Source organism: Schistocerca cancellata, chromosome 4 (genome assembly GCF_023864275.1).
Source record: "Schistocerca cancellata isolate TAMUIC-IGC-003103 chromosome 4, iqSchCanc2.1, whole genome shotgun sequence".
Classification (NCBI taxonomy): Eukaryota; Metazoa; Arthropoda; class Insecta; order Orthoptera; family Acrididae; genus Schistocerca; species Schistocerca cancellata.
In genome coordinates, this window is record NC_064629.1 from 580,848,154 (window position 1) to 580,865,083 (window position 16,930).

The following is a 16,930-nucleotide window of genomic DNA, read 5'->3' on the forward strand; positions in this document are numbered from 1 at the left end:
TGCTTGTTCAATGTACAGACTGAATAATATTGGTGATACACTACAAACCTGCCTCACTCCGTTCTCAACCACTGCTGCCCTTTCATGTCCCTCAACTCTTATTACTGCCATCTAGTTTCTGTACAAGTCGCTCTCTGTATTTTACTCCTGTTGTCTTCATAATTTCAAATAGAGTTCTCCAGTCAACATGTCAAAAGCTTTCTCTAAGTCTGCAAATGCTAGAATCCAAAATGACTTTCCTTGAGGTATCATTCTACTAGTTTTTCCATTCTTCTGTAAGGAATTCGTGTTAGTATATTGCAACTGTGACTTATTAAAGTGATAATTTTCACACCTGTAGCAAATCATTTATTTGAAATTGGAAATACCACATTCTTCATCAACTCTCAGGGTATTTTGCCTGTCTCATACATCTTGCACACTAGAAGGAAGAGTTCTGTCATGGCATGCTCTGCCAAGACTATCAATAGTTGTGATGTCTTCTACTCTGGGGCCTTGTTTTGACTTCGGTTTTTCAGAGCTTTGTCAAATTCTTCTCACAGTATCATATCTCTCATCTTCATCTACATCCACTTCCCTTTTCTATAATATTGGTTTCAAGTCCATATCCTTTGCATAGGTTAGCTGAGCACTTAATATTCATACAGCTGCTTCTCTTTCCACCAAAGGCCTCTTTAATTTTCCTATGGATGGTACTTTTCTTCCCCATTGTGAAATATGTTTCTAAATCCTTAAATTTGTCCTATAGCCATTCCTGTTTAGCCATTTTGCACTTCTTGTCAATCTCACTTTTAGACATTTGTATTCCCTTTCACCTGCTTTTTTATTTTCAGTTTTCTCCTTTCATCAGTTAAATTCAATACCCATTCGTCCTCTGCTGTATTCCTTTCTCTGTTATAGTCAACCATTTGCTGATGCTCCCTCTGAAGCTCTCAGCAACCTCTGGTTCTTTCAACTTATCCAGGTCCGATCTCCTAGATTTCTTACCTTTTTCCAATTTATTCAGTTTTAATCTATATTTCATGACCAATAAATTGTAGTCAGAGTCCACATCTACCCCTGGAAATGTCTTAAAATTTCAAATCTTGTTAATAAATCACTGTCTACCCATTATAATAAAATCAATCTGAAACTTTTCGGGGTCTCCAGGTCTCTTGCAGGTATATAACCTTCTTTTATGATTCTTTAACCAAATGTCAGCGGTGATTAAATTATACTCTGTGCAAAACTCTATCAGGCAGCTTCCTTCTTCATTCCCTTCCCCCAGTCCATATTCACATATTGTTTTCCTTTGCTTCCTTGTCATACTATCGAATTCCTGTCCCCAATCAGAATTATATTTCCGTCTCCTTTAACTACCTGAACAATTTAATTTACCCCAGCATACATTTCTTCCATCATTTCATCATCTGCAGAGCCAGTTGGCATGTAACTAGTACTGCTGTGGTAGCCGTGGGCTTCATGTCTATCTTGGCTATGATAATGTGTTCACTACTATGTTCATAATAGCTTAGCTGCATTCCTATTTTTTATACATTATTAAACCCACTCCAGCATTACCCCTATTTGACTTTGCATTTATAACCCTGTAGTCATCTGATCAGAAGTCCTATTCCTCCTGCCACTATATGTAACTTCAACCTACCTATCCCCCTTCTTAAAATTTCTAACCTACCTGCCTGATGAAGGGATCCAACATTCCATGCTCCAATCCAGAGAATGCCAGTTTTGTTTCCTGACTAGCCTCCACCAGGGGATCTGAATGGGAGACTATTTTATCTCTGGAATATTTTACCCAAGAGGACGCCATCATCCAGTAGAGCTGCATGTCCTTGGGAAAAATTACAGCTGTAGTTTCCCCCTACATTCAGCCGTTTGCAGTACCAGAACAGCAAGACAGTTTTGGTTGATGTTACAAGGCCAGATAAGTCAGTCATCCATACTGTTGCCCCTGCAACTATTGAAAAGGCAGTTGCTCCTCCTCAGGAACCATGTGCTTGTCTGACCTCTCAACAGATACCCCTCCATTGTGGTTGTACCTATGGTGCAGCTATGTGTATCACTGAGACACACAAGCCACTCCACAGACAGCAAGGTCTATAGTTCATGATTAGAGGGGAGGGGGTGGGGGAATGAATGATAGTTCACTAAAATCTAATGTAAGGTTTTTGAGTTACATGGCACACAAATTGTCTCATTCGAAAATAATGCAAACCTACCAATTTTCATCTGAAAACTAGTGAACATCTGGGAGCTATCTTTATGAAAGTTTTTTACAGTATTTGAAGCGTGTAGAAGTTATTACTAATGATTTTAAAAAATATGAGATCAATTTCCTCATTTTTCAGTCGATCTGGAATGGAATAGCTCATGCACCTTGACCTGCCATCTAGTTCCACTTACCAATGTGATTTACCACTGGCAAATTACCTTGGGTTGGTGTTGGCACAGTTTGGTTTGTATGAAATGGAGCTCAAGTGCATTTTATTTTTGGCTTACTAGAAACTAATTGGGTGTCAGGAGCACTCAGTTATGGGTGTCTGATAAACTTTGCATGTGACTGGTATAAAGGTGATTGTATTGTTTATTTCTACAGACGTCACTGACACAATGGCAGTTCCACATTAACTTTTGTTACCATTTGAATGGCAAAAGTTGTGGTTTTTCCTCATCTGTGATAATTATTAGCCATCTTCATTCCTAATGTTCTAAGTATTGAGTTTTTTTGGTGGACATATTTTGATTATACTGTGTTTGTTTAAGTTTCTGGTGATCACTATTTCTTTTAAGCATTTAACTTGATTTGAAATAATAATGTGCTTTGTTTAATGGTAAATAGCGCCATATAATTGAGATTTTTTTTATATTTATATGTGGAATCGACAACCGGCTCCTGTGAGAATTCAATTTGATAGATTTCTATGTAAGTAATTCTCTTCTATATATTTTTTCAAGTGTTGAGGCCCCTATAAGCTCTGTACTGTATTGTATTGTAAACTGGGAGGTCTCTTGATTTAGATTTGTCAGTTAAGGTTTTATGAGATTAATAAAGATATTTCCTGATTGTTGTTGTACCTCTCAACACAGGGCCACCAAAACTAACTACCACCATAGTACCAGAATTTTCAGTAGAGACAACCTGTGTTCCAGTTCTAAATGTTGAAACAGTTTAAGACAGTTCAGCTCCTCATACTTTGCAGCCCTTATGTGAATGAGCATCCTGTACTTGAACAGAACTGAAACCCCCAGAAGAAAAAAATATCTGTTCCCTTGCAACTAGTGGTGGATAATCTCAAATTTTAAAAGTTTATTTTGCTCAGTGGGTATTTCCACGCGTACCTGTTCGTGTGTAGAGCAATCCAACAAATGCACTGCTAATCGCTTGCACGGAGTATATAGAGTCAGGCACCTAGGTCAGATATGATGTATACCACAATGTTTTGACCATTGGGAGGAAATTAGGGGAGCCATGTTCTTCAGCCAGATATAGTGATGTTTCTCACCCTGATAAAATATCAACAAATCTACGTGTTTCTCATCCTCACTAGCGAAATTAGAAAAATGAAGGGATCCAATAATTTTATGTCTATTAAAAACATCATCTAACTTGCTTTCCTTGTGGCTGTAATTGTGGACTGACATATAGGGACTCTGCTTCTCAAATTTAGGTGAGTATCAAAATTTAGTGGGGAAACAGTACCATAAAAGCTATAAAATTCAAAAATAGTATCACCCACATGTGTCTACTTGAACATTGTGCATCTTCCTAGTAATTTCTTTCACAAGCCAGGACTGAGCACACATAGTGTAAATCGTCTTTAAGAATTTGGACATTAATAGTGGTCTTTTTAATGGCTATATCCCTTCGAAGAGGGATCCTGGATGACCCACATTCAGTGAGTCAAAAACATGTGAGTGGATGTGGAGATGGCTTACACAGCAGAGTGCCTTACCAGAACCTTTTTCCTCGATTTTGGATAACTGGCCCTGTATGACACTCAAGGTGAAATCTCGGAATCATCCAGCAATTGAGGTGCCACGTGATATCACACTATTTCTCTCAGAAATATAAGCAATGGTTTTACCATCGCCATCTTATTTTGGTGGACAAGCAAGTTTGCATAATAAAACTGCGATGTACTTAATTTGTGGTGGTTAAAAAGTATGTATGCCAATAAATTAAAAAATATAAAATAAGGGCGACCTGGTTGCCACTCGTGTGGGATCGCGAAAGGTGACTGTGGAAACAGCCAGTCGTGTGGCTCCGCTCGAGTGACGCCACAAAAGGTACGGACCATGGAGGTATCTTACCTCCATGGTACGGACAACGCATGGAGGTAAATCGGTGCCATCTTCAGGTTGGAAGAAATGAAAGAATTTGCTTGGAAATATGTACTTCAGTTTCAATAATTTAAATTTTTCTGATCTTCAAGAGTAATCGGCTGCACTAAAACTAGTTTTCGCCACAGAATCTTAAACTCAAGGAGAAGAAGCGAGGGAACCTCTTTCAATAGAGATCCTAACGTCCTTGGTTGATGCAGATGGACTATATATATAGATTTAAGTTCTTTGCTGTGTTTATATTTGATATGTCATTGTCGGCTTGATATGTTGGTATTGTTATGACAGTGCAGTAGACGAAAAATGGTTCGTAAAGATTCTGCAGTTCTAGAACCTGAGCAGGCTCTAATATTTGCAAAAAAACTTTTGTGCAATAAAGTGTTTTTGGGACATTATCAAGAAAGAAGATATGTGGATTCATTAAAGTCGTACAGGTGAGAATGTATTCGAGCCGACGACTCTGTGGTATGACATTTCCCATCGCTCATACTACCGATTCAGAAACAGTTTTTTTAATTGACAATTGTCTTTAACCGACAATACGCATGGGAACTACTGAAATTGTGTTGATATCAAACACAGGAGTGTATGACAGTTTTCTTATCTTCCCGGAAACTGATTGTGTGTTAGGTCTCCATCGTTGTTGTCTGTGATGTTCATTGTAGGTGGTATGGACAGCCAGTGTTGACGGAGAATGGTGATCATGATGTCATTATAGCGACGATATTCACAGGATAAATAAAGCCGTCAAGAAGTATAGGAGAGTTTTCACACTGGAAAGAGTAGATAAGCAGTTGTTAGCATCCCACTTAGACAATGAATGGAAATCATTTAGGTCTCGTTTTATGGTCGTAGAGGAATTATGTCATACTGCAAACTAATTGTAAATGACGCTCTCGACAAATAGCTAACGATTAAATGGCTTAAAGACAGAAAAGATACACCGCAATGTAAACCAAAATTTGCAAAACACTGAGGAAACAGAATTGTTGCACACTCGGTTCAATAAAAGAATGTTGAAATGCTGTAAGCCAAAAATTAGTAGAAATTCTTGGGTCTATGTAAAGATTAATGCGCGAAGTCTACAACAATTTCCATCGTTATGCTTCAGCGAAAGATCTCCACGAGAAGATGCTGATCCTACGCAAAATCACCAGGCGGTTCGTAGCTCCTGTTGTCACTCACTGAACAATCTGGTGTGACAATACAAGATAGCGAAAGGAAAGTTCAAGTATTTTTTTAATGAATCATTCATGCACGATGATCGTACAGATACACCATTGTCTAGCACTCTGCGTGAAGGACGTAGAAATAGGCACTGAGAAGCAACTAAAGGAATTGAAAACAACTAAGTCACGATGTCTGGATGGAATCCTAATTTGGTTTTACAGAGAGTTCTCTTTGGCATTGGCCCCTTACTTAGCTTTCTTTTATCACAAAACTCTCACTAGTGCAAAATGCCAAGCAACAGGGAAAAAAAAAAAAAAATAAATGGACCTGCAAAATTACAAACCTTAACATCATTTTCCTGCTGAATTTTTGAGCATATTTGAAGTTTGAACATAATAATTTTCCTTGACAGAAAAGCTTCCGGCCACAAATTAGCAAGGATTTAGAAAGCATTGCTTGTGTGAAATTCAGCATACCCTTTTGTCACACAGTATACTGTGAGCTGCGAATGAAGCACAACGGGCAGGTTCCCTATTCCTAGATTTCTGGAAAGCATTTGGTGTGATACCCCACTGCAGACCATTAATGAAGGTATGAACATACAGAACAGCTTGTCAAATATATGAATGGCTTAAAGACTTTTTTATAAACATAGAAAAATGTAAGCTAATGAGGATGAGTAGGAAAAACTGCCCTGTAACATTCAAATACAGCATTAGTAGAGTGCAGCTTAACATTGTCAATCAATTAAATATCTAGGCATAATGTTGCAGACTGACATGAAATGGAACGAGCACATCAGGTTGGTAGTGGGGAAGGTGAATGCTTGACTCCACTTTATTGAGAGTATTTTGGAAAAGAGTAGCTCATCCATAAAGGAGACATTGTATAGAATGTTGGTGCAACCCATTCTTGAGTACTGTCAAAATCTCAACAACTCAGAACCCAAATACCCCATATTCACTATGTCAGTTTAAACACAACTGACCTACCATAAATATACAACACACAGAACATCACAATTGTTACTACAGAATAAAATCAGAACAAAATTACTTACCAACAAAAGCCTCCAGCAATACCACCTAAGCTGGTGCGCCACACACACACACACACACACACACACATTCATATACATATGTCTGGTCTTAGCTGCTAGAACTCTGCTCACCCTCATGCCATTGCCACAAACATGACACCTAACATATTCAGCAATGAGACCAAACATCTGCAGAAACTGTATGACAGACATCATATCATCACCCACCACAGAATGTAATGGTAAATTCGTGAACTTCACTGTCATATCCATACCTAACAAATAAGAAATAAAAAAAATGTATACTTCTTTCCACACAACAAACACCAAACTAATCAGACCTAACAAAAATGCCACCCACATAAGTAAAAAATGAGAAACATTAATAACTCACTGAAAAAAATTCCACAACCCACGTTACTGCGCCAACTACGTAAACTCAAAACCACATTAGTACGATGACAACCAAAACTCAACTGAAGCCAATATCGCATGTTATACTGTGCACATCCACCACAAGATCGCACCATCAAATATAAGAACACGACATCTACAAGGACAACCAACTCAAAAACTCCACGCCATAGTAGTGTCACACACAACACCACAATTATGTCGCAGGTCAAAGCAGAAGGGTGGAACCGGATGCTTCAGTTGACTCAACATATGCAATCCACCAATGCTGTTATACATACAGGCAACATATCTATGTATGTTAATAGCATTTCTTTCCACGTAGCAGTTGTTGACTCTTCACTGCTCACTAAAGAAGCAGAATACATCTCTGTTTTTACTATATCTTTGTTAACTGGAATTTCACAGTGAAACTTATGGATGCCTGGAATTGTACTATTGAAATGTTGCTTCAGCTCGGCCATATCTTAATCATGATGGGAACCTTATGTAAAGTCAAAGGCACATGAAGGAATATTTTCCTTGCACCACTGAAACACCTACATTGGTGTCAAAATATGGTTTTCATGAGGTTGCTTGAAGTTGGCAAGTGAGGCTATTTTTTTTTACAGCCTCTGCAACCACACTGCAAGGTCCTTTACAATGTGCTATGGCCAAATAATGCAGTTGAAAATCTTTCTTATGGTTGGACAGATTCATGAAATTCTTTCTGTTTTTGTATTAAGCAGCACATCCATCCAAAACATGGAAAATGTACTTTGTAATTGGAAAGTGACATTTTAAAAAATTAGTATAATTATCCTGGAGAAAATACAGACACAGTGCATCATGCTGAAGGCAATCAGAAATTTCTGCAATGACATATGGTGTATTTCAGTAGCATTTTCATCTCTGTAATAAGCTACAAACTGGGAATTGTAACCTGTGAATTATTCCAGAGCTATCCCTATACTTCATCCTGAGTGTTGAAGGAACAATTCTCTACAAACTCACAAACAACAAGATATTCATGTACTTTATGAGTTGTTCTTTGGTGCTTTTAAAGATCTGTGACTACTGCGGGATGGTACATGAGTGTGGTAGGAGCTGTTGTAAACTCAATGCAGACACCTCAATGAAATAACCATCACTTGCATGTAATCTTGCCAGTGCAGTTCATACTGAACAGTTCAAACAGATAATCAGTTAGTCTTGTCAAACTTTTACAGTAGGGGCATGCACCTAAGAAACATACTGGGAGCGCAGGACTGCATGTAACAAATGCTACACAGTTCTTATATGATGGTAATGAGTGTTCTTCACACTTTGTTAGTTCTTTCAGTTTACACCATCCTACCATTAAGTTACAATTGTGGTGTGAGACACACAAACAAACAGTGTGGCTCCCATTGGCATAGGCAAGAACACAGTGCTTTTGGCAGCAACTCACAAAATTTTGAGAATCTAGTAGTTTCATTTGGCATACTATTCCTTAAGATGTTGCAACCTTAGGCACTTTTGCATATGTATGCTAATTCCATTTTATTTCATAGACACACAGTCATTTCTTCCTGGCAGCACATTATGATCACAGTAAAAATCATGCACACATTGAACTGTGTTTTCACAACATGTCTTACTTGGCTTTGGATTTTGTGTCACTAATATACCATGTTCTGCTAACTGTTTTGCTCCTCGTACCATCTAATCTGAAGTGGAAAATCCTTTCATGATTTTCCTTATACTCCAGCTCTTTGGAAGTGCTGTCAAAATTTTGATTTTCTCACTCATACATTCTGTGTTGTGAAATGTATCTTTTAGCTGTGCTATGAGTTCTCTTTCTCAGTTTTTTTCCACACTCTTCTTTATCCAGTTGTGCCACATAAGTATGCTCCAACAGTGAGGCAACATTTTTTAAATTTTTTGCTTTGCGTACTTTTTCTTGCACTGAAGCCTTTTTTCCATGGGAGATTCACATAAAAACTGAAGGCTGGTGTTCAAAGTATCGACTGCCATGTCTGATGCCATTTCTTCTTCGCTTACTTATTCTCTGGAAGTACCTAGCTCAGCTGAAGCAACACCTGCAGCGATTGACGGATTTTGTGATATTTGCTTTGTACGTTTACCACAAATTTTTCCACCTAGATTAGGACACTTGTTTATCGTTCACTAGTCTTCAAATTCTTCTATACTCTTGCATGACCTCCTTTAGATGGATTACAATGTTCAATCGAAATCCATTTTTCACAAACTACTGCAGAATACTACTTCACAGCACATATACACTGCAGTTTGAGTAAACAAGCTAATGATGATTGGTTGAAATAAATGGCTTCCTGATTGGCTGTCCACAGCAATAAATTTTCACCAATTTGTCACAATAATAGTAACTGCTATTTTCTACTGTTCTGGAGAACACCCAGATACATAGCTGCTTACTGCTTTTTGTTAGCCTAGTGATGTAGGTGAAATAAATTTTTGGTTATGATGCCTTTGCTGTTTGGTCCTGATATGTATCATGTCTATAACAGCATATTTTTGTATCAAGGTCAAACATAAAGATCAATGATCTTGTATGTGAAAATTCTTAGGAACCCTCTATGTTGCATATTTAAGTAAAGCTCCACTCATTAGCTTTTCAGTGATACTTTGCTGTATCTGGATTACAGTCAGAATTATAGTCATTTATGATGAGACGAGCACAAGTAAATGTCACAGAATTTCCAGATGTTTCAGATCTGTAACGTTCTTCACAATTGTCATAATCTCTGCAAATTTGCAGTTTTGCATCTCTTATCTGGAGTGTTGGATGCACCAAATCTGAAAGAAATCTGAATGGGTCGTGTTGAGTGATGCATGGAATTACCCAAAGACAAAACTGTGTACAGAAGTTTCCTCCTATCACAAGAAGTATTGTGATTATATCGTGTTTGAAAATGAGCTCATACATCAAGCAGTAACCACAAAACCTTGGGTTATGGATAGATGATACTCTGGAGTGGGTTATATTGGTACATAATCAGACAGAGCAGTTTGTGCTACACTTTTAGATTCTCAATAAATTCTGTGATACAGGAACACTAAAATGTGGGTATTCCAGTCTTGTACTTTCTCGACAGTTGCTTATTGTATTACATCCTGAGGCATCTCTCACAAAAATATGTTTATTATGCAGAAGTGAATATTTAAGGTAATGAAACAAATGTCCCTCTGTTCTACTTGCAGACACCTCTTTAAGGAACTCAATATCCTGCCAACATGCTTTAGTCACGATATTTTTGTATGAGAGAGTTCTGAAAAGTATTATCTTCAAATTTATGTGAAAACTCTTAGTTTCTTAAATGAAGCAAACATTATTAACATTCTACATATTTATATCTCAATGTATTCACCTAGGTGATGAACACATTTCTCCCAAGAGACCAGTTTGTTGATACTGTCACTGTAGTATGTTTGACTTTGACGGAGCCGCAGACCCACCTTGGCTTGCACCAGTTTATCACTATCAAAGTGAAGCCCTTGAGCCGGCCAGGGTGGCCGAGTGGTTCTAGGCGCTACAGTCTGGAACCGCGCAACCGCTGCGGTCGCAGGTTCGAATCCTGCCTCAGGCATGGATGTGTTTGATGTCCTTAGGTTTAAGTAGTTCTAAGTTCTAGGGGACTGATGACCTCAGAAGTTAAGTCCCATAGTGCTCAGAGGCATTTGAACCATTTTTTGAAGCCCTCGAAGGTGTTCTTTTAAGTTTTGGAAACAGATGAAAATTGGATGAGGCCAAGTCAGGACTGTATGGAGGATGATCAATGATAGTAAACCCAAGATATAAGATTGTTGCAGCACTCATGTGTGGACCATTGTTGGCATACTGAAGTAGAAGGTGCCCCATGTATGAATGTACTCTATTAATTGTAAACTCAATTGCAGCACACTGTTTCTCGTGCACCGGCAATCTACAGTCCGGAATCCTCTATCAGCAGAGGGCTTTAAATATGTGGGCATGAAGAATAAAGATGTAAAATGTTAATAACATCTGTTTTATGTAAAGCCTCTAAGAGTATTCACATAAAAAATTCAGAGGCATTACTTTTCAGCTTCCCCTTTTGTGTTATAAGAGTAATGATGTACTATTAACAATGTGTGTCGTAGGTTGCTAACTAATTCAAAAAAGAATTTGTGTTTGTAACTTTAATGTATATAGTTCTCCTTTCACTTGTCCAATATCTATGTGTAATAAATCACACTATGATTTGTGGGGCCAATGAAAATCAAATAATTATTTGCAAATCTTTAACCACAACTTTTTCAAAGTAAAAAAATTTCTAGTTTTCTGAGGGAGTGATATGTTCTGCAAGAATTGCCAATACTACTTTCCTAGAAAGTTACCATTCTTTCAAGTTCTTGTCAGTGGCCTTCCATTTCCACAGTTCTGTCTTTTATTAGCAAACAATCTCGGTAGTAGACTGTGCATTCATATTTGCTTCATCTTCTCCAGAAACTGAACCATCCATTATGTGTACGAATCATCCAGTATGTGTACTTTAGAATGTGACCGAATAAGCTGTCCTTTTTGCCCCCAGAACATTCTTTTTTCTCATGGCACTTAAATATTCATTGACTTAATTTTTTTCTCAGTAGAATTAGTTGCTAACAAATATTGTATGTACTGCACTCCAGTCAGTAGCCATAAAACTTCAGAGTCTGTCATCCACATCTACGTGCTTCAAGTTAAGTCTCCCCAAAATATGGTGTTGCGTAATTCCTCTTTAACTTGAATATGTCATTAACATTGCAATTGCTAATTTGCATTATGTTTAATGCAGAATATGTTTTAAATTATTTCACTTTCTTACTTGGAGATTTCAAGGTGCAATGTTTACAACAGAAAGCAGCATGAGACTATAAAGATGGATACAGATCTGACAGCAGGGACATTAAATGTGGAGTACCTCAACAATCAGGTACTTTGTCCACTGTTATTCTGTCTCTTTATAAACAATATTGAAGTCAGTGAGAAGAAACAAAAAATATCCTATGTTGATGATAAAACTTTAGTCAGTGAAGAAGGTAATGTGCAAATGCCTGAAAGAATATATTTACCCCAATGAATAGTTGCGCAGTGACTCATAGAGTGTGTCTGAATTATAAATCTAAATGAGATAATGTTCATGTTGTAATGTAAGAAAAGAACAATCACATAGGTGTATTTATAGGTGACCCAAGATGTGAGGAATTACATTAGACAATAATTGAACTATGTGTTGACCATGGACTGTTTCTAAAAACACATGATTTAAGGGGTGACCACACAAACTACTGGCCAGAAAATGCCCTAACATAAAATTGAAGTATTTCCAGATTGGTCATGTAGCCATAGGAAAAAATTACCACAGAGAAATTTAAAATGTCAAAGAGTCCTCTGTTTGGTAGACTTTGACTCAGATCATTATGTCATTAACGTAAAAATTGAATTAACACCAAAAATGAAACACAGACTGTTCCAATCCAATAGGAGCAGGAATTATCACCCCAGTTACTTAATAAATAATACGGCTTATTTGGAGAGACTGAGCATACCACTATGTGACAGACTGAGAATGTTGATTCATAAACTGAAAGCAATAGTTGAAGAAACTGCTATCAGTCTAAGGAGAAAGAATCATACTGGGTGGAATTGTGACAAAGCAACTGAAAAAAAACCACACCCACACAAGGCATGGTTAAACAACCAACAAAAGAAAATGGGAAGATCACAAGTAGGACTAACCAATACTAGAAGACAAATAGCCAAATAAATTAGAACAATTAGCTTAAATCAGCAAAATTAACACTGAAAACCATAGACCAAGTATTCAATCAACATAAAACTAAGGACAATTATGAAACATTTAAGCAGTGTAAATCGAAGTGAACATCGCCCATGTATATGACAAAAAATAAAAATGGGAAAATAGCACACAATAATCAAAACAATTCTGGTTGTCTACTTGTCAAAGACTTACTCAACTTTGGGGAACCAAAAGAATACTTAGAATTTAATTCTCATCCAAAAAATAAAACTCAGTGAGAGGAGATTGTACTACCAGATTACAACAAAGTTATCAGAGAAATTGGTTCACTCAAAAACTACAAAGCAGTAGGAGAGAATCAACTGGTTGCAGAAATGTGGAAGAATGTATATGAAAAAACCCTTCGAAACTTAAATGAACAAATTATAGAAACATGGAATATTGAGAAAATGCCTGAAGTGGTACGCAGCAATAATCCATTAAATATGCAAAAAAGGTGAGTGATCAGATCCAAGTAATTATCAGGGAACACCTCTACTTGATGTCATAAGAATTTATCTTGGATTAAATATATAAAATTCAGGAACAACTTGACTGAGAACTTGGAGAATATCAGGGAGGATTTTGACCAGGAAGAAGTTGTCCCAGTCAGATTATCAGTCTTATGTGGATCATGAAACAGCATACGAGTTTGAAACAAGAGTTAGTCCTCACTTTTTTTTTGTACTTAAAAAAAATCATATGACAGTATCCATCTCGAGTTGTTACTCAACATCCTTCAGGAATTCAAACAACACCAAAAACTCCTAAACCTCGTCAGAATCACCCTTAAGAATACCAGATCAAAAGTTAAATTTAGAGGTAAATTATCAGAACCATTCAAAAATCCGAACCCGTCTTTGATGTGGGGATGGACTGTCACAATTACTGTTTGACTTGGCATTGGAGAAAGTTGTGCAGGAATGGAATAATAGGTGCCAACCAAAGATCAAGATTGACAACTATGAGAAACTTGATTGCATAGCATTTGCAGATGATCTTGTATTAGTTGCAGATAAATTGGAAACGACTAAACTTGAAACTAAATTACTTGAAAAATGGTAATAAAAGTTGGATTGCAAATTTCACTTGAAAAAGCAGAAATGATGCTAACCTTTTAGGTTGGAACATCAGCTGTTCAGCTGAATGATAACAAACAAATGAAGATTGTAAAGTAGTTCAAATATTTTGGTGAAATAATAACTTCGAACTCACATAAGAAAGCCTCAATATAAAGCAGAACAATTAAATTGGAACAACCCCAGTAAAGCACCTGGCCAACCTCCAAGAAGAAAATATCTCAGTGAAATTCGAACATTGTCGCTCTATTGTTGAATCTGAACCAACAAAGGCATGTAAAACACTATTCAAGTTGAACACCAAATCAACAACAGAAAAAGTACTGAAGGCAGACAGAACAGTCATCAACAAAAAAATGACAAATAGACGGGCAATGGAAACTACTGTATAATGAAGTGGTGTATTATGAAAGTGAGGTAGCGAGTGAGGTGGCGCAGTGGTTAGCACACTGGACTCGCATTCGGGAGGGCGACGGTTCAATCCCGTGTCCGGCCATCCTGATTTAGGTTGTCCGTGATTTCCCTAAATCTCTTCAGGCAAATGCTGGGATGGTTCCTTTGAAAAGGCCGACTTCCTTCCCTAATCCGATGAGACCGATGACCTCGCTGTTTGGTCTCCTCCCCCAACACAACCCAATGAAAGTGAGTCAGTGAGAGATACATGCGAAAAAGGAGAGTTGACTTTGTATACCATTTATTAGGATTTTTAGAAACCAGGCTAATGGAACAACTATTCAGTTACTTTTGGAAAAATTAAATCCACACTGACTGGATGAAAGAGGCCCAGTTCTATTTAGAAGAGTAAAATATAACAATTCAGCCAATTGAAAACAGAAGAAAAGAATATTCTGAAGAACACACAAAGCGTAAGTCAAAATCATTGACACAAAAAGAAGACATGATAACTGATGAAGAAAGAGCAACTAGGTCAGGAAGAATGAAAAATTTTTGGGAGGAGAACAGCTAGCAGTAAAGCAAGTTAACCATATTGATCACAGTGTCTGTATGTGTGTCCCTTATTTATTCTTTTCTTTAATTTATTGTTGTGACATTCATCATTAATAAGCTGCTCATTCTGTTATTGCAGATTCGGACTTATATCTTTACCCTCTAACAATATCTTAATTCCTTTTTTTAACTATTTCTTTCCCCCCTTCATTATCCCAAGCATACAGCTAAAGAATAGAGATGATAGATTCACATTTAATGTTGTGAGTATAGTAGTTTACTTTCTATCCCCGTTCCTCTATAATGTTCACAATATTTTGGAATGATTTTAGTAAGTTGATGAGTTTTCGAAAGTTATACAATGTCAGTACATATATAAAATGATGTCTTAGGATACAGCCAGCTGCTGTGTCACCTTATATTAGCCCACTATGTAATTTCTTGTAACCAGCTTGTGGTATTGGTGTCTACCCCACCACAGGCAGTGTTGCCACAATTTGGCAATTTTACACATGTTGATACATTCATGTCTTCTGTTTTCATGTCCAAGAGGGTTAATAAATAGCCCTCTATGTTGCCACAACTGCACAGTTTGTGTGTTCTAATATTTCCTTATTACAACTGTGTCAATTACTGCAAGTGTAAGGTTGTAGAATGTTAAGCACATACCTGAAAAGTGATAGAGGTAGTTTCTAAAGGCTGTCTGCAAAATTCTGTATATGAACCCACCTTTTAGGCTATTGAATTCCTTTTGGAGGCAGTGAGTGTGGTGGTATGTTAGTACTGTTGTACATATCAGTGATGTGATCTGCTGAATACTCGAAGATATAGTAAAAAGTGAGGCATATGGATATGCTCTAGCAAGTGGAATATTTATGCCTGCCAAGTGAGCTATAATTAGCAATAATAAAAACTCACAAATTTTTACTGAATGAAAAGTATCTTTTTGTTTGAATCTAACACTGAAATTTGGTCAAATTTCTGTGTGATGTAGTGAGAACAGTTAGATTAACAATAAATTCCACAGAGTCTTACATACTAGTCAAAAGAATGAAACATATTCTTCTAGGTGGATTCTGTGTTATAGGACAGGATTTTGTTTCTGCAAATGACTTGCATTTCACCATAATTCTGATTTGATAATTTTGTGCTAATGGTATGGGAATGTGGTGAAACAATATCTTCCTATTTCATCAAATATGTTTACGTTGGTTATTTATTTGTAAAAAGTTATGAAGGAGATAATAGATCCTCTGCAAGTAATGCACCTTTGTTATCTGCACAGTTAGGTTGTTTTCAAAATTTATGGAAGAGCAGTGAAAAGGAAACCATTATTGTTACTCCAACAGCAATAAAAATAACTATCACATGTTATTAAAACTAAAAATAAGAAGACACCAAATTTGATAATATAGATATAGAATTCATTAAGTCCTCTTTACAAGCTTTCATCAATAGGCTGTTAAGCTTTATAAATATGTTCTGATTTCATTGTTATGATCCCAACAAATGAATTGAAGCAGTTCATTCCCAAATCACAATAAATGTGAGAAAAGTCCTTTTATGACTTGTAGAAGCATAACCTTGATGAATTCATGTTGCAAATTATATGTGCTGAAATTTTATTTAAAAGACATGTCAGTTATAAAACCATTTATAACAGAAAACCAAAGTTGATTCAGAAAGGGAAATTGATGACCAGATTATATTTTTCAGTGTCTCAGCCGACGATACAACTACCTACTTATTGACTAGTCAGTTAGTTTTTTCTTGTTCCATGGATCATATACATGATAATTTGTTACAATGTCGAATGTGTCAAGACACTTTTCTCTCTTTTTATTTCTTGCATTTTGTATAACCTGTGAATAAAACTTTGTGTGGGAGGAGATGTCATTTTAATTTACTTCTAAGAAATCTTGTGAAAGAACCACACCTTTGGACATTTAGTTCATGAGGAATATTATCACTAATTACATTAATAAAATCATTGTACAGAAGTAATAGTCTTAGTTAAAAACAAAGGGAATGTATAATCTTATAGCCAGCATAAACCAAGTAATCAGGGAAAGGTATCCCCTGTTACTGATATATAACATCGCAATGTGGCACATGAGCAATAGAAAGACCAGAGAATG

At 36.8% G+C, this 16,930-nt stretch overlaps 1 protein-coding gene across 1 annotated transcript in view; it reads left to right on the forward strand.

Annotated features, from left to right (window-relative positions):
• The first annotated feature begins 4,560 nt into the window (after positions 1-4,560).
• Positions 4,561-16,930, forward strand: part of LOC126184793 (uncharacterized) — a 75,117-nt gene continuing 62,747 nt past the window's right edge. Inside the window, exon 1 of the mRNA XM_049927372.1 lies at positions 4,561-4,775. Within this exon, the coding sequence (XP_049783329.1) occupies positions 4,645-4,775 (131 nt within the window). The 5' untranslated portion in view covers positions 4,561-4,644. The remainder of the gene's footprint in view (positions 4,776-16,930) is intronic.